Genomic DNA, 20,387 nt, shown 5'->3' on the forward strand with positions numbered 1-20,387 from the left:
CATATCTGCCTCTGGTGTGACCTGGTGGACAACAAATAGGTTTGACTGTTCCAATAATGTTCTTGTCCCTCATGTTTTTCATGTGCTCACGTTGTCTTCCTGTAGCTTGTATGTGACCGACGGTACCTCGACCAATCATGTAAGCGTTACCTTAGCTATTGCCTTCAGATTTAACTGCAGACATTGCCCTTGTGATAGTGGAAATGAGAGCTTTTGCTATATTTGTAGAAATCACAGTCATAATAACAATGGTATCAGCAGTAGCAGTAGTGGCAATGCTAGCTTTAGTGATATATACGTAGCATTTGAAGTAAAAGTAACAGCAGCCACAGCAGTCACGACAGCCATAACAATAGTGGAATTCCACTCACATCTGAATTTGTCCTCAGTTTAGGTTCAACGTCAACTCCAGATGTTTCTCTGTTCCAGATGCTGGAGGACAACGTGGTGACTTTCATGAAGGAGGAGCTGAAGAAGATGAAGAAGCTCCTGAGTCCAGATTACCCAGCATGCTCAGAGAGTGAGAGGGAGGATGAGGATGAAGAGCAGAGGAGCAGCAGAGAGTCATTTCTGAGGATCACACTGGACTTCCTGAGGAGGATGAAGCAGGAGGAGCTGGCTCAGCGTCTGTGGAGCAGTAAGAGGATTTGATCTCATCAAACACTGAAATGTTTTCAGCTCCAGCAGAAAGCAGCAGAAACAGAGTCCATCCAAAGAACACAGCTCATTTCCAGCTCACACACATACAGTGGGAAACAGGCAGCAAGTCCAGAACAAGCAGCACAAAGACAGATCCTGAACTCCGATAATCAGAAACTTTCTCTTTGGCAAGACACAAGGCGTGGATGAGATTCACCCTGAGCACCTTAAAGGTGCATAAAGGAGTTCTTCAACTTTAAAAAAACTTATTTTCCACCATAAATATGCTACAAATATTCAATGATGTCTACAATGTGCCCTGACATATTCATAGCAAGTACCTCTAACAGCGCTAAATTGTAGTGCTGCACGATTATCGCAATCGCGATCGCAGTCACGTCAGCATGTGCAATTACGTAATCGCAAAAGGGGTGCGATTGTGCAATTATTAAAAAAGTGTAAAAAAAAAAAACCCTAACCCGGAGAGAGAGCAGATGTATGCTGCAAGTCGTCTCACTCGCTAACAGGACAGCTGGAGCATAATTGTTTGGGTGCGTTTGTGCATTTTCACAGCATGTCCTGACGTCGTGTTGGTTTTGTTCGCTGCGTTTCATTGGTCAGGTGCACTCGCAAACAACACCAGCGTATCCAAAAGAAGTGGTAGCCATAATGGCAGCGGACACAGAGACTAGCGGCTCCAAGAGTGACGCTAAAAACTCAGGTCTTTTTTTCTTTCATGTTGTTATTATTATTTTTTTTAAATAATTGAAGTTATATAAACCGGAGTTTAAAAAATAAAACAGGACAATGAGCAAATGTGAGAGTTTGGTTATTTTTAAGCAGTTATTTGAATTTACAGGGGAAAAATACAAACTGTGATATTACCGTGATATGAAATTTCTGGTACTGTGATATAAAATTTTGTTCATAGCGCCCAACCCTACCTGTGGTAAAGTTTTGTGTTATCATTCCAGTGTATGTATCACACAGAAGATACTTCACACTGTTATCAGTTTACAGAGATGTGCCTTTTTAGTACAATGCATAATTGTGCTATTTTGAATAAAAACAAAACAGTACTGTTGTGCTGGACACTGTTGTTTGTATACAGTAAGTTTGGATATCTTGAGAATCATTACACAATTAAAATCCTCAGTAATCCATCTCTGCTTTTTCCTTGATTTATTCCCCGTGATGACCAAGCAAATCTGTAGACTCATGATGAACCAACTTTTTTTATTAAATCGCAAGCACAATCGCAATCGCAATATTGTCCACCTACTCGCCAATCGCACCTTTTCTCCAAATCGTGCAGCACTACTAAATTGTCGCTTGAAAGTTGCAGTGCCAGTCCGGCACCAGAATTTTTTTGGGGAGATTTTGAGATGATCTGCTGGCCTGATTTCCTTAGGTTTCGTTTTGTCCGCCATTACTCCACCACATGCTTAGTGAGCAACAACTGAGCAGTATTGAGGATGGATCTTCCAGAAAGTAAGAAAAGACTGGCTTCTAGCACTGACACAACTCCAGCACAAACCACCAGCCAAAAAAAAAAACTTAAATTTTACTCGAGCGCTGCTTAAAGAGCGAGGAAGGAGTTCCCCTCTTCCGTGCATGTACATTGACACAAGCCACAGACACGAGCGTTGCACTAAGCTGCAGTTCCCTCCAAGACTTGCAGGGGCCGTTGTTTCGCATGAAACGTGCACTCCTTAATGCACCTCAGTCTCAGTTAAACAGCAGGGACTGCCTTGGCTGACACATCTCTGCAACATTGCATGGTGGTCGGGAACAGTACCTCTGGAATGGCAGAGCAAGGTGGTGTTTCGCCTTTGTAAAAGCGGGGACAGGACGGTGTGCCCAACTATAGTTGGATCACACTCAGCATCTCTGAGAAAATGCGTTCTTGGGCGTATCAAACCCAAGGTACACAATGGTGAAGTGAACTGATGTCTCATGTGGCATTTATTTGTGTTCGGCTGTACACCTTGTTCATGGACGCGAGATTACAAAGACATGAAGACACTGATGATTGAGCACAAGTACCTGAGAGAGCTCAGGGAGGACAGAAACCTCCCGTAGAGCAGAAGAGCAAAAGCTCGCTTGATATTAACTTTAGTAGGAATGCAGATTGTGAAAGCAGGGCCTCACGATCCTTCTGACTTTTTGGGTTTTACGCAGGAGGGGGTCATAAAAGTTATGACAGGGAAAACTGGCTTCTGTTGGCTAAGCGTTCATAGCAATGTCGCTTTTTGTCCCTTGCTGGCTTGACTCCTTCCATGTCGGCTCTTCCTATCATTGTGAAGCAGTTTTCACCAAGCATTGGATTGTTCACCCACTAATAGGGAACGTGAGGTAGGATAAGACCGTTGTGAGACAGGTTAGGTTTCACCCCACTGATTCCATTCCAAGATGACATGGATGCAGTAGCTCTCTGCTCTAAGCCTCAGTGTATCTTATCGTATTGTGCATATGTGTGTGTGTAAAAGGATTTAGACTGTCCTACACCCTCTCTGAACTCAAAGCTGTGGGAATCATGTGTTTCAAAGAAATAACGAGCGACTTCCAGCAGTCCCACAACATCACAACGACATTGTTAGAGTTTGCACCATATTAGATTATCATTAATTAAACTGGTTTGACTTGATTAAGAAAGGCACACACCTGTATGAGACCTTACAGCTCACAGTGTGGGTCAGAGCAAATGAGAATCAAGAGGTCGAAGGATGCCCAAGGAGCTCAGAGACAGAATTGTGGCAAGGCACAGATTTGGCCAAGGTTAAAAAAGAATTTCTGCAGCACTCAAGGTTCCTAAGAGCACAGTGCCCTCCATAATCCTCAAATGGAAGAAGTTTGGGACAAACACATCTCTTTCTAAACCTTGCTGTTGAGCCAAACTGAGTCTTGGTGAGAGAGGTTATGAAGAACCCAAAGATCACTGTGGCTGAGCTCCAGAGACGCAGTAGGGAGATGGGAGACAGTTCCACAAAATTAGCTCTCAGCCTCCACCAGTCGGGGCTTTATGGCAGAGTTTTATTTTTTTATGTCAAGATGGGTTGCTGAGTGTACATTATTGAGAAATAAAATGAACTTTTTTGATTTTGGCAAATGGCCACAATGACACAAAGTGAGAAACTTCAAGGGGTCTGAATACTTCTCATACCCACTGCATGTACATATATGTTTAAAATGCAGCAGAATGAGTGGTTTATAAAGTCCATAATTACTTATGGATGCTCTGAAGCAATGGCGATTGCACGATATTATAATGTCCAGGGTTATTGCACATATCCTATACAGTCGAGTTACACAGTCTGACAGAGGTGGGGATGAAGGAACTGCTCTGTCCTGCACTGCGGGTGTCTCAGTCGGCCACTGAAAGAGCTGCTCAGCTCCTCTACCGTCTGGTGCAGTGGGTGAGAGCTGTTATCCATGATGGATGTAAGCTTGGCCAACATCCTCCTCTCACCCACGTCCTCCGAGAGAGTCAGAGGGTAGTCCAGTCCACAGAGTCCAGTGGGCAGCCCAGGACAGAGTTGGTCCTCCTGACCAGCTTGTTGAGTCTCCTGTCCCACTCTGTGCTGCCCGGGACCCAGCAGAAGGCGGCGTAGTGGATAGCATAGGCTACCACAGAGTCATAAAAGATCCTGAGCAGAGGTCTGCTCATTCCCAAGGACCTCAGTCTCCTCAGAGGGTGGAAGCAACTCTGGCCCTTCTTTTACAGAGCATTGGAGTTGTGGGACCATTCCAGTTTATTGTTGAGGTGAACATCCAGGGACTTGAAACCATCCACTGTTTCAATGTCCTCCCCCTGGATAATTACCAGTGGGTGTGGCAACATCCTCCTCCTGAAGTCCATCACCATCCCCTTCATCTTACTGGTGTTCAAGCATAGGTGGTTAAGCTCACACCAGTCCAAAAAGTCCATATTGACCAAGTGGTACTCCATCTCGTTCCCTTCGGACACACAGCCCACAATGGCGGAGTCGTTGAAGACTTTCTGGAGGTGGCAGCTATCCATGTTGTAGGTGAAGTCCAAGGTGTAGATGGTGAAGAGGAAAGGTGAGAGGACGGTGCCCTGGATCGCCCCCGTGCTTCAGACCACCACCTCTGACTAATAGCCTCGCAGCCACACGTATTGAATGGTCAGTGAGGTAGTCGATGGTCCTGGCAGATGTCAGACCCCTCCCCTGTCCTCCTGCTTTCCTCGCAGCAGTGCCGGCCTGATGATGTTGAAGGCGCTGGAGAAGTCGTAGAACATGACACTCACAATGCTGCCCATGGTCTCCTGGTGGGTGAGTGCCTGCTGCAGCAGATAGATGACGCGTCATGAACTTGACATGTGTGTTTCTGCACCATGAAACAGTTCTCTTGATCTGCCGGTACCTGTCAGCTCTGTCAGATCTGGGAGAAGCTCTCCTGGAGGTGGGAGTTAAAAAACCTGCTGACAAAGGGTTCAACCAGATTTTCCCAGCAGACCCTCACAACACGTTTGGTTTTCCAAAGTCTGTCCGGTTTCCTCCGAAGGAACCAGAGCTGTCGACCGATCACCAGGTGGTGATCGGTCGACAGCTCTGCTCTTCTCTTCACCCGAGTGTCCAAGACCCGAGGTCAGAGGTCAGATGGCACGACAACAAAGTAGATCATCGACCTCTGATCTAGGGTGTCCCGGTGTCAAGTGCACTTATGGACAATCCCTGTGCTTGAACATAGTGTTCATTATGGATAAACTGTGGCTAGCACAGAAGTCCCATAACAGAACACCACTCCGGTTCAGATCAGGAAGGCCATGCGTCCCAATCACCCCACACATATCTTACTGCCCACGTGGGCGTTGAAGTCCCTCAGTAGAACAATGGAGTCCCCAGATGGAGCACTGTCTAGCACCCCTCCCAGGGACTCCAAGAAGGCCGGGTACTCTGCACTGCTGTTCAGGCCGTAAATTGAGACAACAGTGAGGCACCTATCCCCAACCCGAAGGCGTCGAGATGCGACCCTCTCGTTCACTGGGGTGAACTCCAACACATGGCAGCTGAGCTGTGGGGCTATAAGCAAACCCACACCAGCCCGCCGCCTCTCACCGTGGGCAATGCCAGAGAAGTTGAGTCCAATCCTTCTCTAGAGATTGGGAGCCAATCAGATTAGACCTTACTGATACTATGTTATTGTGTTTTGTCAGTATTTTCTGTTAAGTCTGGTCCATGCTTCACATGCCCACATGTCGGCGTCCACTTTGGAGTTTTTGAGCAACCCCGATGAGCATGCTCTTTCTCTCATGCTACATTTTGGTCTCACGCGGTGCACATTCCATGCATGTGCACTGAGCCACACATCCTCGATGAGCCTTTCTGGCACTCCAGGCTGTTTATTTGCTCTTTGTTACAGATTGATAAAAATCTTGTTTGGCTCTCGGCGTATGCAGGCAATTTTCCCATCACTCTGTACTTTGATTCTCCTCTCCCTATTGTCTCCGCTTGCTGCTAAACTCTGTCTTGTCTATTTGACTGGAACCATCAACCATGGAATTGATCAGCTGGTCTCTCAACGCAATTGATATGATCATTTCAACAAAGAGCAAAGTGACAGGGGATCCTTCCCTCTCAGACGAGACCCACCATGCCGGGTCAGTTGAGGTGGGTCATGTGCCTGGCTCCCCTGTCCATGGAGGACATACAACAGCGGTGGGCAACCGGTGGCCGGCGGGCCAAAAGTAGCCCGCAAACAAGAATATCTGGCCCACCAGATGATTTTTTTAAAAATCTGAGGCACCTGCCTCATGGAGGCTCATTAACTTGTCAGGATCCAGCTCCTCCTAAACCGCCTTCATTACCTGTGGAAAATCTTGAAACCCTCTGCGTCAGTGTACAACCTGCGCCATGCAGCTCCTGCTGCTTTCAGGGACACTTTGTAAAAGCAGCTTGCTGTTGGACACACCGGTGTCTCAGTCAGATTTTAGCTTAGCTGTTTGCCACCGATGAACTAGCTGGCTTTGAATGATTCCTCCGTGCTCCAACATCAGTCGGCGTCATGCGATCTCAACTTCTGTAACAGTGGAAAGGAGATGTAAACGCTGAGTCTCTGACATAATGGGAAAGGTTGTTATTGATGGGCAGTTCAGTCCTGAGAGGAATTATCTGAGCAGTGTAGCAGCGGCTTGGAGAGAACGAGGCATACATTGCTTTGGTATGTTTCATTTCTGGGTTTAGCGTGGCTGTTTACTGTTCTGCTTGTTGTTTTATCTTCATCTTGTTGTTCAGGGATCATTGTGTTGCTCTCAGGAAGGAGCTGCAGCTGACGGTCGCTCAGCTGTGAGGCGTTCAGGTTCCAAAGTCACAATACACCTCTTTTCAGTTCAGAGATCTTGTCAAACATTTGTAAGTATGTTTACTTCTATATGTTAGTTTCTAAGGAAAAGTGATCATTCACAACATTGAAATTGTCCTAAATTGTTGGAAATACAGAATTATAATTTTTTGTTATAATGTACTTTCCACATTTCACACATATTCTTATTTTAAAAGACAGTTTGTGCAACAAGTTGGTGACTGAAGACAGCAGCCACAGTAACTCCAGGCTGCTGTTGTCAGGTATTTCATAATTCACCTTATTAATGTTTTTTTTTTTTGACTCGACAGAGTGAAGCAGGAGACGCTGAATTTATTATCAACAGTCTGTGAGAAATACAAGCTAATTTTTCAAACCACGTAATTTCTGACATCTTTGTTTTAATATTCAAGATTGGATAGTTGTTAAGATTAAAATAGAAACATTATCTTTGATTATGTGTGCGTGGGCCGCCCCCACGATTCAAGTGCCCAAACAGAAATTGGCCCAAGGCCAAATCAAGCTACCAACCCTGACACTGAAGATGTGTACATTTTTGGATTTATGATGACAGGCCTGCTGCTGATCGGCCTGTGCTGTAGCCTGAGCTTCTGGAGAATTACGAAGACCACCACTATAATAGATGTGGATGATGGTCTTTACAAATGAATGGGCAAGAGCTGAGGCTGACCGTTTGGGCGAACTCTCAAGAAAGATAGAAAAGAAAGAAAATTTGATTAGGGTTGTGGCCGATTTGAGAAGTTGGATGCTATCACTGAGAGGTTTAATGCAGCTGCTGTCTGAGAAGTTGACAACCTAGCAGAGGAAGGTCAAACGGCTCCTTCTACACCAAAACAGCTGATTGCATTTGGTGCCCCTTGGAATTTAAAACAACCCCCTGAAAGACTCCCTCTCTCTCTCCCAATGACACTTGCATCACCTCTGGACTACTTCTGTTGAGGTTGTCTTCATGGCAGCTACCATCTGCAGCTGGGAAACAATGGCTGGAGACACAAACACTGGACTGAAAAACTGAATCTATACACGCTGCATCCATGACATTCCCTCCCCCACTCCAACGCCTCCCCCAACCCTTCTGCTGATGATCAGTGGTGATGTCCTGGCATGCTGGGATGGCTGCGACGGATGATCTGCTGGACTGCAGCAAACTGTTTTATGTCATTGCTGTATTTGTGTGCGGGTTTGTTTTTTCGTTTTTTTGGGTCTCTCACTTCTAATCATGACTCCCTTTGGAACTGTGATCTGAACTGATGTACCTCTTTTTTGACTACCCCCCCAACTCTTCACCCTTTTTAAGATAAGGCGGCACAAATGGCTGCCTGGGTGTCTCTCAACCGAGTCAGAGTTATAACAATTTGGACATTTATTACAAAATGCTCCTCTACACCCATCCATTAATTTTCTACCGCTTATCCGGGACCAGGTCGCGGGGGCAGCAGTCTCAGCAGGGATGCCCAAACTTCCCTGTCCCCAGACACTTCCTCCAGCTCCTCTGGGAGGATCCCAAGGCGTTCCCAAGCCAGCCGAGAGACATGGTCTCTCCAGCGTGTCCTGGGTCTTCCCCGGGGTCTTCTCCCAGTGGGACATGCCTGGAATACCTCCCCAGGGAGGCGTCCAGGAGGCATCCTAAACAGATGCCCGAGCCACCTCAGCTGGCCCCTCTCGATGCGGAGGAGTAGCCGCTCTACTCCGAGCTCCTCCCTGGTGACTGAGCTCCTCGTCTGATCTCTAAGGGAGTGCCCAGCCACCCTACGGAGGAAGCTCATTTCAGCCGCTTGTATCTGGGATCTTGTCCTTTCGGTCATGACCCAAAGCTCATGACCATAGGTGAGGGTGGGAACGCAGATTAACCGGTAAATCGAGAGCTTCGGCTTTCGGCTCAGCTCCCTCTTCACCATGACGGACCGATACAATGACCGCATCACTGCAGTCGCTGCACCGATCCGCCTGTCAATGTCACACTCCATAAATCCCTCACTCGTGAACAGGACCCCAAGATACTTGAACTCCTCCACCTGGGCTAGGGTCTCTCCACCTACCTGGAGAGGGCAAGCCACCTTGTTCCGGTCGAGGACCATGGCCTCGGATTTGGAGGTGCTGATCCTCATTCCTGTCGCTTCACACTCGGCTGCGAACCGCCCCAGTGCATGCTGTAGGTCCTGGTTCGATGAAGCCAACAGGACAACATCATCTGCAAAAAGCAGAGATGAAATCCTGTGGTCCCCGAACCGGACCCCCTCCGACCCCTGGCTGCACCTAGAAATTCTGTCCATAAAAATGATGAACAGAACCGTTGACAAAGGGCAGCCCTGCCGGAGTCCAACATGCACCAGGAACAGGTCCGACTTACTGCCGGCAATGCGGACCAAACTCCTACTCCGGTCATACAGAGAACGGACGGCCCTTAACAGGGGGCCCCGGACTCTGTATTCCCGGAGCACCCCCCACAAGACACCACGAGGGATGCGGTCGAATGCCTTCTCCAAGTCCACAAAACACATGTGGACTGGTTGGGTGAACTCCCATGAGCCCTCGAGCACCCTATGGAGGGTATAGAGCTGGTTCACTGTTCCACGACCAGGACGAAAACCGCATTGATCCTCCTGAATCCAAGGTTCGGCTATAGGTCGAATCCTCCTCTCCAGTACCCTGGAATAGACTTTCCCAGGGAGGCTGAGGAGTGTGATCCCCCTATAGTTGGTCACCCTTTTTAAAAAGGAGGACCACCACCCCAGTCTGCCAATCCAGAGGCACCGTCCCCGACCGCCACGCGATGTTGCAGAGACGTGTCAACCAAGACAGTCCCTGCACATCCAGAGATTAAGATACTCAGGGTGAATCTCGTCCACCCACGGTGCCTTGCCACAGAGGAGCTTACCGACCACCTTGGTGACTTCAGCTTGGGTGTAGCTCCTCCATAAAAATTACGCAATATGACAAAGTGCTGCTCAATAGGCCCTGGATGTTCTCCAGAAAGATAAATTGGCCATACATCAGAAAACAAAGACCCATGAGAAGCAGTGCATTTCTGGGGCAACATCTGTGTGACATCAGAAACTGTTTGGTCTCCACGAAGGAGCTGGATGAATCTGATGGAGGAGAAACATCTCCACTAACACACTTTCATCCACCACCACACTTTCATCTTCACATTCAATGCCAAATCTAATCTGCTGATTCAGGTTCTTTTTCTCCTCTTTTCAGGAACTTCTTCTGGAGTCTGCCAAAAGAAGCTGAAATGTGGCCTGAAGAAGAGGTTCCAGTCTGTGTTTGAGGGGCTCTCTCAAGCAGGAAAGTCCACCCTCCTGAACCAGATCTACACAGAACTCCACATCACAGAGGGAGGGAATGAAGAGGCAGATCAGGAAAATGAGATCAGACAGATTGAAACAGCATCCAGGACAGCAGACAGAGCAGACACAAGCATCAGACCAGGAGACATCTTTAAAGGCCCACCTGGAAGATCTGAAACAATCAGAACAGTGCTGACAAAGGGAGTGGCTGGCATTGGGAAAACAGTCCTGACACAGAAGTTCACTCTGGACTGGGCTGAAGACAAAGACAACCAGGACGTCCACTTCATATTTCCATTCACCTTCAGAGAGCTGAATGTAGTGAAGGAGGAGAAGTTCAGCTTGGTGGGACTTGTTCATCACTTCTTCAATGAAATCAAAGAAGCAGGAATCTGCAGCTTTGAAGAATTCCAGACGATCTTCGTCTTTGATGGTCTGGATGAGTGTCGACTCCCTCTGGACTTCCACCAGACCAAGATCTTGTCTGATGTTACTGACTCCTCCTCCGTGAATGTTCTGCTGATAAACCTCATCAGGGGGAAGCTGCTTCCCTCTGCTCGCCTCTGGATCACCACACGACCTGCAGCAGCCAATCAGATCCCTGCTGACTGTGTGGACATGGTGACAGAGGTCCGAGGGTTCACTGACCCCCAGAAGGAGGAGTACTTCAGGAGGAGGTTCAGAGAGGAGGAGCAGGCCAGCCGGATCATCTCCCACATCAAGACCTCCCGAAGCCTCCACATCATGTGCCACATCCCGGTCTTCTGCTGGATCACTGCTACAGTTCTGGAGAAGGTGTTGAAGAGCAGAGAGGGAGGAGAACTGCCCAAGACCCTGACTCAGATGTACATCCACCACCTGGTGGTCCAGGTCAAAGTCAAGATGGTCAAGTATGATGCAGGAGCTGCCACAGATCCACACTGGAGTCCAGAGAGCAGGGAGATGATAGAGTCTCTGGGAAAACTGGCTTTTGATCAGCTGCAGAAAGGAAACCTGATCTTCTATGAACCCGACCTGACAGAGTGTGGCATCGATCTCAGAGCAGCCTCAATGTACTCAGGAATGTTCACACAGATCTTTAGAGAGGAGAGCGGCCTGTGCCAGGACATGGTGTTCTGCTTCATCCATCTGAGCCTTCAGGAGTTTCTGGCTGCTCTTCATGTCCATCAGACCTTCATCGACTCTGGAATCAACCTGCTGGAAGAGAAACAAACAACCATTCAACAATCTCCACAACAACCTCAGCTCCACCTTCTCCATCAGAGAGCAGTGGACGAGGCCTTGAAGAGTCCAAATGGACACCTGGACTTGTTCCTCCGCTTCCTCCTGGGTCTTTCACTGGAGACCAATCAGAGTCTCCTTCGAGGTCTGCTGACACAGACAGGAAGTAGCTCACAGACCAATCAGGAAACAGTCCAGTACATCAAGGAGAAGCTGAGCGAGAGTCTGTCTGCAGAGAGAAGCATCAATCTGTTCCACTGTCTGAATGAACTGAATGATGGTTCTCTGGTGGAGCACATCCAACAGTCCCTGAGATCAGGACGTCTCTCCACAGATAGACTGTCTCCTGCTCAGTCGTCAGCTCTGGCCTTCTTCTTACTGTCATCAGAAGAAGATCTGAAGGAGTTTGACCTGAAGAAATACTCTGCTTCAGAGGAGGCTCTTCTGAAGCTGCTGCCAGTGGTCAAGGCCTCCAACAAAGCTCTGTACGTACCTCACGAACAAATACAGAGAAGTGGATGGGTCATGCATATTTTGCAGCTATAAATGGTTGTTTGCTGACAAGTTAAGTGTTTATATTTGCCCAAGTTTTGCCATCCCACACAAAACATTTTCCTGACAAATTTAAATTTGGGAATGTTTCAGAAACATTTACATTTGTGGGAAAAAGAAAAATAGATTTTTTTTTTTGCAAATATCCTTGTGACAGATGCAAAGCACAAAAGTGTAATTAAGACCGATGTTGCGGTTCCAATTTTTGTCCTCATCTTCTCAACTTCATCTGCTTGGATGGTAACATCAAACAATTCAAGTCAAGTCATTCTCGGTTGATTAAGAAGTCCTTGATTCAGATGTATTAGAGAGTATAGGCCCAGGGCGACCAATTTGCTGATCCAGATGTCGGGGATGGTTGTGTAGAATGCCAAGCTCTAATCCACTAAGATCATCCTGGCATAGCTCTGCAGATATTCCATATGGCTCAGCGTCACATGCAGAGCTATGGTGATGGCGCCTTCTGTGGATCTGTTGGTCTAGTAGACAAGCTGGTAGGGTTCCAGTGTGGGGGGAGGCAGTCCTTGATGTACTGAAGAACCAGCCTCTCAAAGCACTTCATTATAACAGGAGTTAGGGCAACGTTCTGGCCAAGTTCTTAAAGTAAACTTGATACAGTCTGTACAGATACAGAGTATCTCTGTTTTCAGCACAGTCCTCAATGTGATCGCAGCAGTACAGAGAGCTGCGAGATAGCTGCCTGAAAGCCTTGGGAATCTTCAGGTGAAACCAGATCTAAGTAACAATGATATCTTAGCAGTCTTGGATGAAGGGATTGCCCGCAAGTTGCAATTCCAGGTGGTCCATGTTGTGTGTGATGGATCTGGTAATGGTCAAGTACAGGCTCAGTAGAGATGGCATATGTGGATTGGTCTTTAACTTCAGCAGGAAGCTGTGGCACTGGTTTTGTTTCCTCTCCCACTTCCGTCTGCACCGCTACCCAACCCCGACAATAATCCACGGAGAGCCTGGCATTCTTGCGATCTCATGTGGGATCTTGTGATCATGGTGGAAGACTCTGGAAGCAACTGTCCTGTGTTGATAGCCAATGTCCACAAGTTCTTGGTGGGTGTTTGACTCAACACCGAGTTCATACAATGAGAAGCAGGAGTTGACCCATTTCCCTTTATAGCCCATGTTGAAACTTGACTCCCTTGTCAGAGTCTTTCAGCTTAACTCAACTTTGTCTATATAGCACTTTAAAAACTACTGCGGCTGGCACAAAGTGCTGTACAAAGTCACAAGATATAAGTGCAAGTGCAAGAATAAAATCCAGTAAGAACAAAGAAAACAAAACAAACAACAAAAAGAGACATTTATATAAACATTAAAAAAACCAAGTGCGGAGTCTCAGGCTGAGTTAAAAGCCAGTGAATAAAAATGTGTTTTAACATCTTTCTTAAAAATGGACAATGAGGGGTCCTGTCGGATACACAGTGGCAGCTCATTCCACAGCTTGGGGGCCACAGCGGAAAAAGCTCTGTCCCCTCTGACCTCATGCTTGGACCTCGGCACCTCCGAGAGCAGCTGAGAGTTTGATCCCAGACTCCCAAACTTGATGTGGGGGTTCCCTTGGTCTGGTGGGATGGGGGGTTGGATGCCGGAGCCCGAACCGCCCTGACCTATGACTTTTCCCTGTGTGGGTGGCCCCACTGGTGGTGTTTCCCATGATGCTCAGTGCCATGCCTATCTTCCAATGCCATGTGTGTGTGTGTGTGTGTGTGTGTGTGTGTGTGTGTGTGTGTGTGTGTGTGTGTGTGTGTGTGTGTGTGTGCGGGTGTGGGTGCACAGTACTGTGACGAAGGTGTGGCTTTGTTTTTATACAGTTTTTGTTTTATTATTATTGTTCAGCACTTTGTGTTTTATTTTTTCTGAATATGAAAAGCGCTTTACAAATGAAGTTTGACTGATTTGATTGCGAAAGACAATTCACCAAGCATTGGATTGTTCTCCACGAATAGGGAAAGTGATCTGGCTTACACCACCGTAAGACAGGTTAGTTTTAGTCTACTGAAGATGTGTTGTTGCAATAGCTAAAATAGGAATAAAGACAACGACAAAATTCACAATTGAGACCTTAGTCTTGCATGCAGTTTTGTCAAATCTGTGATCAGGACATCTATTTATTTTGTGCAGGACAGCAAAACAATGTACAAATATAAACTCTGAAATATCTGCATGCATTCATTACAAATGCAAAAAAAAAAAAAAAAAAAAGACAAACAAATGTATCTATATATTTCAAACTATGCCCATGAAAAACATGGATCTGGTTTTCATTGTATCTTCTCCAGGTTGAGCTGCTGTGGTCTGTCAGAGAGAAGCTCTGGAGCTCTGTCCTCAGTTCTCAGCTCTCAGTCCTCCAGTCTGACACATCTGGACCTGAGTACCAACGACCTGCAGGATTCAGGAGTGAAGCGTCTGTCTCTTGGACTGGAGAGTCCTCACTGTAAACTGGAAGCTCTCAGGTTCTAACATGATCATTGAATCAGTCCATCACTCTCGTTTCTCCTCATCACATCTGCAGAACATCTTCTAAAATATCTGACAGACATTGTAGTGGAACATTGTAGGCTCTTTTTTAATTGCTCTACTTCCACAGACTCTACTCACTGTGTTTGTGATGCTCCAAGTCAGAGATGTAGAACTGAGTCCATGACAAACATGGATGTGGTTTTCATTGTTGCTTCTTCTTCAGGTTGAGCGGCTGTGGTCTGTCAGAGAGAAGCTGTGGAGCTCTGTCCTCAGTTCTCAGCTCTCAGTCCTCCAGTCTGACACATCTGGACCTGAGTAACAACGACCTGCAGGATTCAGGAGTGGAGCATCTGTCTCTTGGACTGGAGAGTCCTCACTGTAAACTGGAAGCTCTCAGGTCAGGATCCAGCTGCTGCTTGATCATGTGGAGGATCTTCCTTCTTCCTTCTTGACTTGATGCAGCCATGTTTGTGTCTCCAGTCTGTCAGGGTGTCTGGTCTCAGAGGAAGGCTGTGCTTCTCTGGTCTCAGCTGTGAGATCCAAGTCCTCCCATCTGAGAGAGCTGGACCTGAGCTACAACCATCCAGGAGACTCAGGAGTGAAGGAGCTGTCAGCGGCAGTGGAGGATCCACACTGCTCACTGGAGACTCTCAGGTATGGACACACAGCAGGAGCTCATGGGTTGTGTCTTGACCAATGACCTGTCTTCCTGTCTGACTGTCTCTCTCCCTGCAGGGTGGACCATGGTGGACAGCAGTGGCTCAAACCTGGTCTGAGGAAGTGTAAGTTGGACTCATCACTGTCCGTTTGTCTTTCATTCAAAGCTTTGGATTCATTCAAACATTCCTGACAAGAGAAGCCTGACAAAAAGTGTCCTCATCAAACTTTCTCTCCATCAACAACATGTCTGGAAGTCCACAAACAACAAATCCATCACGTGTCACATCAGGACTGAACTCTTTTTCTCTCCATCAGATTTCTCTCAACTTCAACTGGATGAAAACTCAATGAACAGAAAGCTCAAACTGTCCAACAACAACAGGAAGGTGACACTTGTGGAGGAAGAGCAGCCGTATCTTGATCATCCTCACAGATTTGATTACTGGAATCAGCTGCTGTGTAGAAATGATCTGAGTGGTCGATGTTACTGGGAGGTCGAGTGGAGCGGAAATGTTTCTATATCAGTGAGTTACAGAGGAATCAAAAGGAAAGGAGACAGTGAGAAGTGTGCGTTTGGAGAGAATAAGCAGTCCTGGAGTCTGGACTGCTCTGATGGAGATTACTCTGTCAGACACAATAACAGAAGAACAGTCCTCTCCTCCTCCTCCTCCTCCTCCTCTGGTAGAGTAGCAGTGTATGTGGACTGTCCTGCTGGCTCTCTGTCCTTCTTCAGAGTCTCCTCTGACTCTCTGATCCACCTCTACACCTTCAACACCACATTCACTGAACCTCTGTATGCTGGGTTTACATTCTGGCTCCCTGGTTCTTCAGTGAGTCTGTGTCCTCTGTAGGAAAGACGTCTCTGTCTCTGACAGCAGGGAGGAGGAGGAGGAGCCTATCAGAAGGTGGGAGGGGCCTATAAGAAGGTGGGAGGAGTTTAGCTCCACTAAAGATGTGATTTCTTCTTTGTTCCATCTGGTGTTTGTTGTGGTTTCATTGTTGTGGTGTTTTTTGAAATGTTCCATCATAAAGTCTTAAAGGCAAACTAGGCAAGGCAAGTCAAACTCTCTTTCTCTCTTTTACTTGTTGTCTTCAGTTAGATTTGTTGTTCAGTCAACAAGGAGCTAAAAGTTGCTAATATGATGCATTGCCATCATGCTAACTCAAGGCTAACACAACGGTAACAACGCTTGTAACGAATGGCGTTATATGTACGTGGAATGTAATTTAAACTCCTATAGGTGGCGGTGTTGTGCAGTAAGTAATTTTATACTGCATTTATTTGTATGTTGTATTTATGAAGAGGCATGGTAAATACTGTTTGTTTTTGTATGTTAACTTAAAGGTGCATTAAGGAGTTTGCATGCTTCATGCGAAACAATGGCCCCTGCAGGCCTTGGACATAACTGCAGCTTAGTGAAACGCTCGTGTCTGTGGCTTGTGTCCACAGAAGAGGGGAACTCCTTCCTCGCTCTTTTAGCAGCGCTCGAGTAAAATTTAAGTTTCTTTTGCCTGATGGGGTCTGTGCTGGAGCTGTGGCAGTGCAGGAAGCCAGTCTTTTCTTACTTTCTGGAAGCTCCATCCTCAGTACTGCTCAGTTGTTGGTCGTTAAGCATCTGGCGGAGTAATGGCGGACAAAACGAAACCTAACTAAGGGTATCAGGCCAGCGGGAGCGTGCATTACTTCACATCATGCCAAATTATCCCCAAAAAATTCTGGTGCCGGACCGGCACTGCAACTTTCGAGTGACAATTTAGCGCTTGCTATGAAAATGTCAGGGACATTCTACACATCATTGAATATTTGTAACATATTTATGGTGGAGAATAAGTATTTTTGAAGTTGAAAAACTCCTTAATGCACCTTTAATTATTTCGCTCAGAATTGAAATTATACCTGTCCATATTTATTGATATGTCTGGAAATTATATTTACTTGAATAAGATCTGCTTCCGGATGATGCTACGTCAGCGGAAGGTTTACACGTCTGAGCAGCTGATGGCAGAAGATCACTTCAATGTGCAAAGTTTGTCCTTTTAAGGCAAGATGTGAAAGGAAAAGAAGACCCGAGCCTTAGCCATACGCAGGTCAAAGCGGCACGTTTTATTTTTCCTCCGTAAATATGGATATATGCTGGTATTGGGGTGAATTGCTTTTGTTATATTTTTGCGTTTTGCTTTTGTTACCAGTTCTACGGTGTTTGGTGTGGGTGAAACCAATAAACATCTGTGAAAAGGACATCACGTCTTCGTGTTGTGGTCTGAGGCCGGCATAACGCTGATATGATGCTGAAACGATGAAGACTATTCACCCCTAGGAAAATCACCACAGTGGTCATTAATTTATGACTTCTAATATCAAGCCACCTAAAGTGCACTGTTTAAAGGGATACATCCATGATGTAGATTTATTTTTTTAAATTCTTGTGATTTATCTTATTTTATTTGTTTTTGTCATAAAAAGTATCAAAGTACTTTGCCTGCACTTAAAATGTAAAATTATATGTCGCAATTTATTGCAAGAGCTACTCACACATTATATTTGAGTAATTTTGTCCATCTGACTGTTGTGTACATGAAACACACTTTTGAGTTCACATGAAAAATTCATAGTAGTCCTTACATGAATAGAGTTGAGGTTGCTGACGACCTATGAAGCTTGGCGGCTGCAGCAGAGGAGACAGGCTGCAGACAACGTACAGTCATTGGCATCCTCCCTACAGCGCCCATTTCCTTTATGGGAAAAAAACCCCGGTAAGTTTATCAAATATATATGAGGGATGCTAAAACTATTATTTTCACTTGCAAAGTTTACTTTAGAGATCCTGTTTTTCAGCTAATCGCACTTTAGCTACCTGCCTTCACATGTGGTGAACTAAAGCTAACTGCTACGAGTTAACCAACAAAGGTGGTCTTTTAAGCAACAACCGACTATCAACCACGGTTGTTGGTCTTGGTGCTGTAACCATCATATATATTTGCTTGGACAAAAGATGCAAGTCTGAGCCTTTGCACGGTAACCTTGGTGACGTCACGTGGAAAAACGTGGAAAAACACAAAACACTCGCGGTCATGTTTGGGTACACAACATCATCTGGACATCGGAGCATTTCGTCACCATCACGTCGCGCCGGTATACACATGTGCAAGACCGCCACAGCAAACAAACCATGACAGACGCTAACTTTTAAAAGTGACTGTGTGAAGCCATCAGGCTGCAGCTCTGTCTACAAAGACATCCAGAGAGTGAGACACTGGTGGACGGAGAGAGCAGAATCTGTCTGGAGGGAGGAGAAGGTCTGCCGACAGAAGTTAAAGTATCTAATTGCCCGGGTGCCGCCCCGAGAATCACAAACAGAAAAAAAAAAGGCTAAATAAACTCTAATACTAAATGATAATATACTGACAATTTATGTGCCTCACTTTCTATAAATAATCTATAATAAAAGAGCAGACAAACACCCTGGAGTGCCATAAAAGCTCCGCAAGGATGCGTGGATCAGAGAGCCTGCATAGAACACGCACCGCTGAGCCCAAAATGTAGTATGAGAGAAAGGGCGCTCGCATTGGTGGTGCGTGGACGTGGACACACAGACATGTGAAGCATGGACGAGCCTTCAACATCTCGTCCATTCGGCGCAAGTAATTTTTCTAAAACTTTATTGGTGATTTCACATCGCCCCCGCCTCCCCTCGCTGAGTGTGTCCGACAGCTCTCTGTCTCACACACCAGACGCACACAGGCCTGTGCGTCCCCAGTGTTAATGCTAAAGGCTAATCTCTACAGTAAAGGTCCGCCAGAGTCCCTCTGCGAGCACAGCAGATCTCCGAGCAAAGTACGCCCAGGCAAGAAGGTAAAGTTGACGCTGATGTAAATGTCGCGGCATAGCAACCCATGAGGTCACCTGAAATGTGAATTTTTCAACTTGATGCGACTCAATTTTTTGAAATTGTATGCGAGTTTGATTTTGTGTAATTTGATGCAATTTATTGCTGTGCTATACATTAAGTTTAATATTTATTTTCTACTAAATTCATATTCTGAGATATTTGCTTTGTCTTTTAGTTGCTCAATATCTGGAATCTTCCAACAACACAGGTACCCAGGTAAGAAGAAGATGAGATTGATACGCACACATGTTGAAATAGATGTGAGAATACAAACACAAGTAAAAAAATTAATGTGTGCATGAGTAAAAAATTGTTCAGCCAGAGTATTCAGTCAAAATCACCCTTACAATTATTTTTGGCCGACGTTTTAGGCCTACAAGAGATGAGGATTATCTGAGAAGATGATGATTATGATGATGAATTCATTCAGTAATTTATGTTTTTTTGAGACCTTTTGATTTGAAACATGATGTTGTAGGTCAGGGGTTTTCAAAGTGCGGAATAGCAAGCCTCCCCAAATAGAAGTCAAAAAGGATGGTGGCCCCCCTTTACCCACTTACTCATATCGTCTGAGCGGGGGGGGGGGGCTTATCAATACTGCTTATCGGTACAATTCCTTATCAATTCTCTTAGCAATTCGCATTGAGTGAGATATGAAACAATACAAATGGGGTGTTTGCATTAACTCTTTAATATCTTCATCCTGAACAGAAGAAAAAAATACCCATGTCATGAAAACTTTGCAAGCTGCAGTTGCCCCAGTTTCATCTTTTGGTGTGAAATACAGCAAAACTCTGGAGCTTCTTCCTGATGCCAGGCTGGAAAGCTCAAAACAAACTACATGCCTGTGCCTGTCTGGTCCAGCTCTGCAGCTCTGTCACTCACACAGTCTGTGTGTGTCTGCTGTTAGCTGATGGAGGTTGCCAAATTTGCCCCAAATATAATGTTAATTCCATCCAACAATAGAAAGCAGTCCAAACCTCCATCTCTGTAGAAAATGCATGTTAAAACCGTAAAAACCGGATTTTCATTTTAAAAAAACACACATCACAAACATATAGCCATTCCATCAACCCACCTCGGGTTCAAGAGAAGCTTGAATGTGCAGAAACCCGTCCAATCTGGCAACACAGGCACTCCAGTCATGGAGCTTTGATTTGTGCAATTTCTTGTCGTTTGAATTTCGTACAATGAGTAAACCTGTACCTGTATGAGTAAGTAACCCCTGTTCTAATGCATATAATTATTAGATCGCGTTTTCATATATTCGACCAGAGGAATTACAAAAAACAATGTGAAGGCAAAAACACAA

At 45.9% G+C, this 20,387-nt stretch overlaps 2 protein-coding genes across 3 annotated transcripts in view; one reads left to right on the forward strand and one right to left on the reverse strand.

The window, feature by feature from the left end:
* LOC115382236 (stonustoxin subunit alpha-like) overlaps positions 1–20,387 on the reverse strand; it is an 829,400-nt gene that overhangs the window by 510,945 nt on the left and 298,068 nt on the right. The gene's annotated exons all lie outside the window — the stretch shown is intronic.
* Positions 310–16,210, forward strand: LOC115381312 (NLR family CARD domain-containing protein 3-like; the record flags this gene model as incomplete). The annotated part of the gene is made up of 7 exons (XM_030082590.1): positions 310–637; positions 10,189–11,983; positions 14,345–14,518; positions 14,749–14,922; positions 15,006–15,179; positions 15,261–15,307; positions 15,501–16,210. Coding segments are annotated over 7 exons (3,228 nt in total), but the record flags the coding sequence as incomplete, so codon positions are not given.

The sequence above is a fragment of the Salarias fasciatus genome, chromosome 23 (assembly GCF_902148845.1).
Source record: "Salarias fasciatus chromosome 23, fSalaFa1.1, whole genome shotgun sequence".
Taxonomy (NCBI): Eukaryota; Metazoa; Chordata; class Actinopteri; order Blenniiformes; family Blenniidae; genus Salarias; species Salarias fasciatus.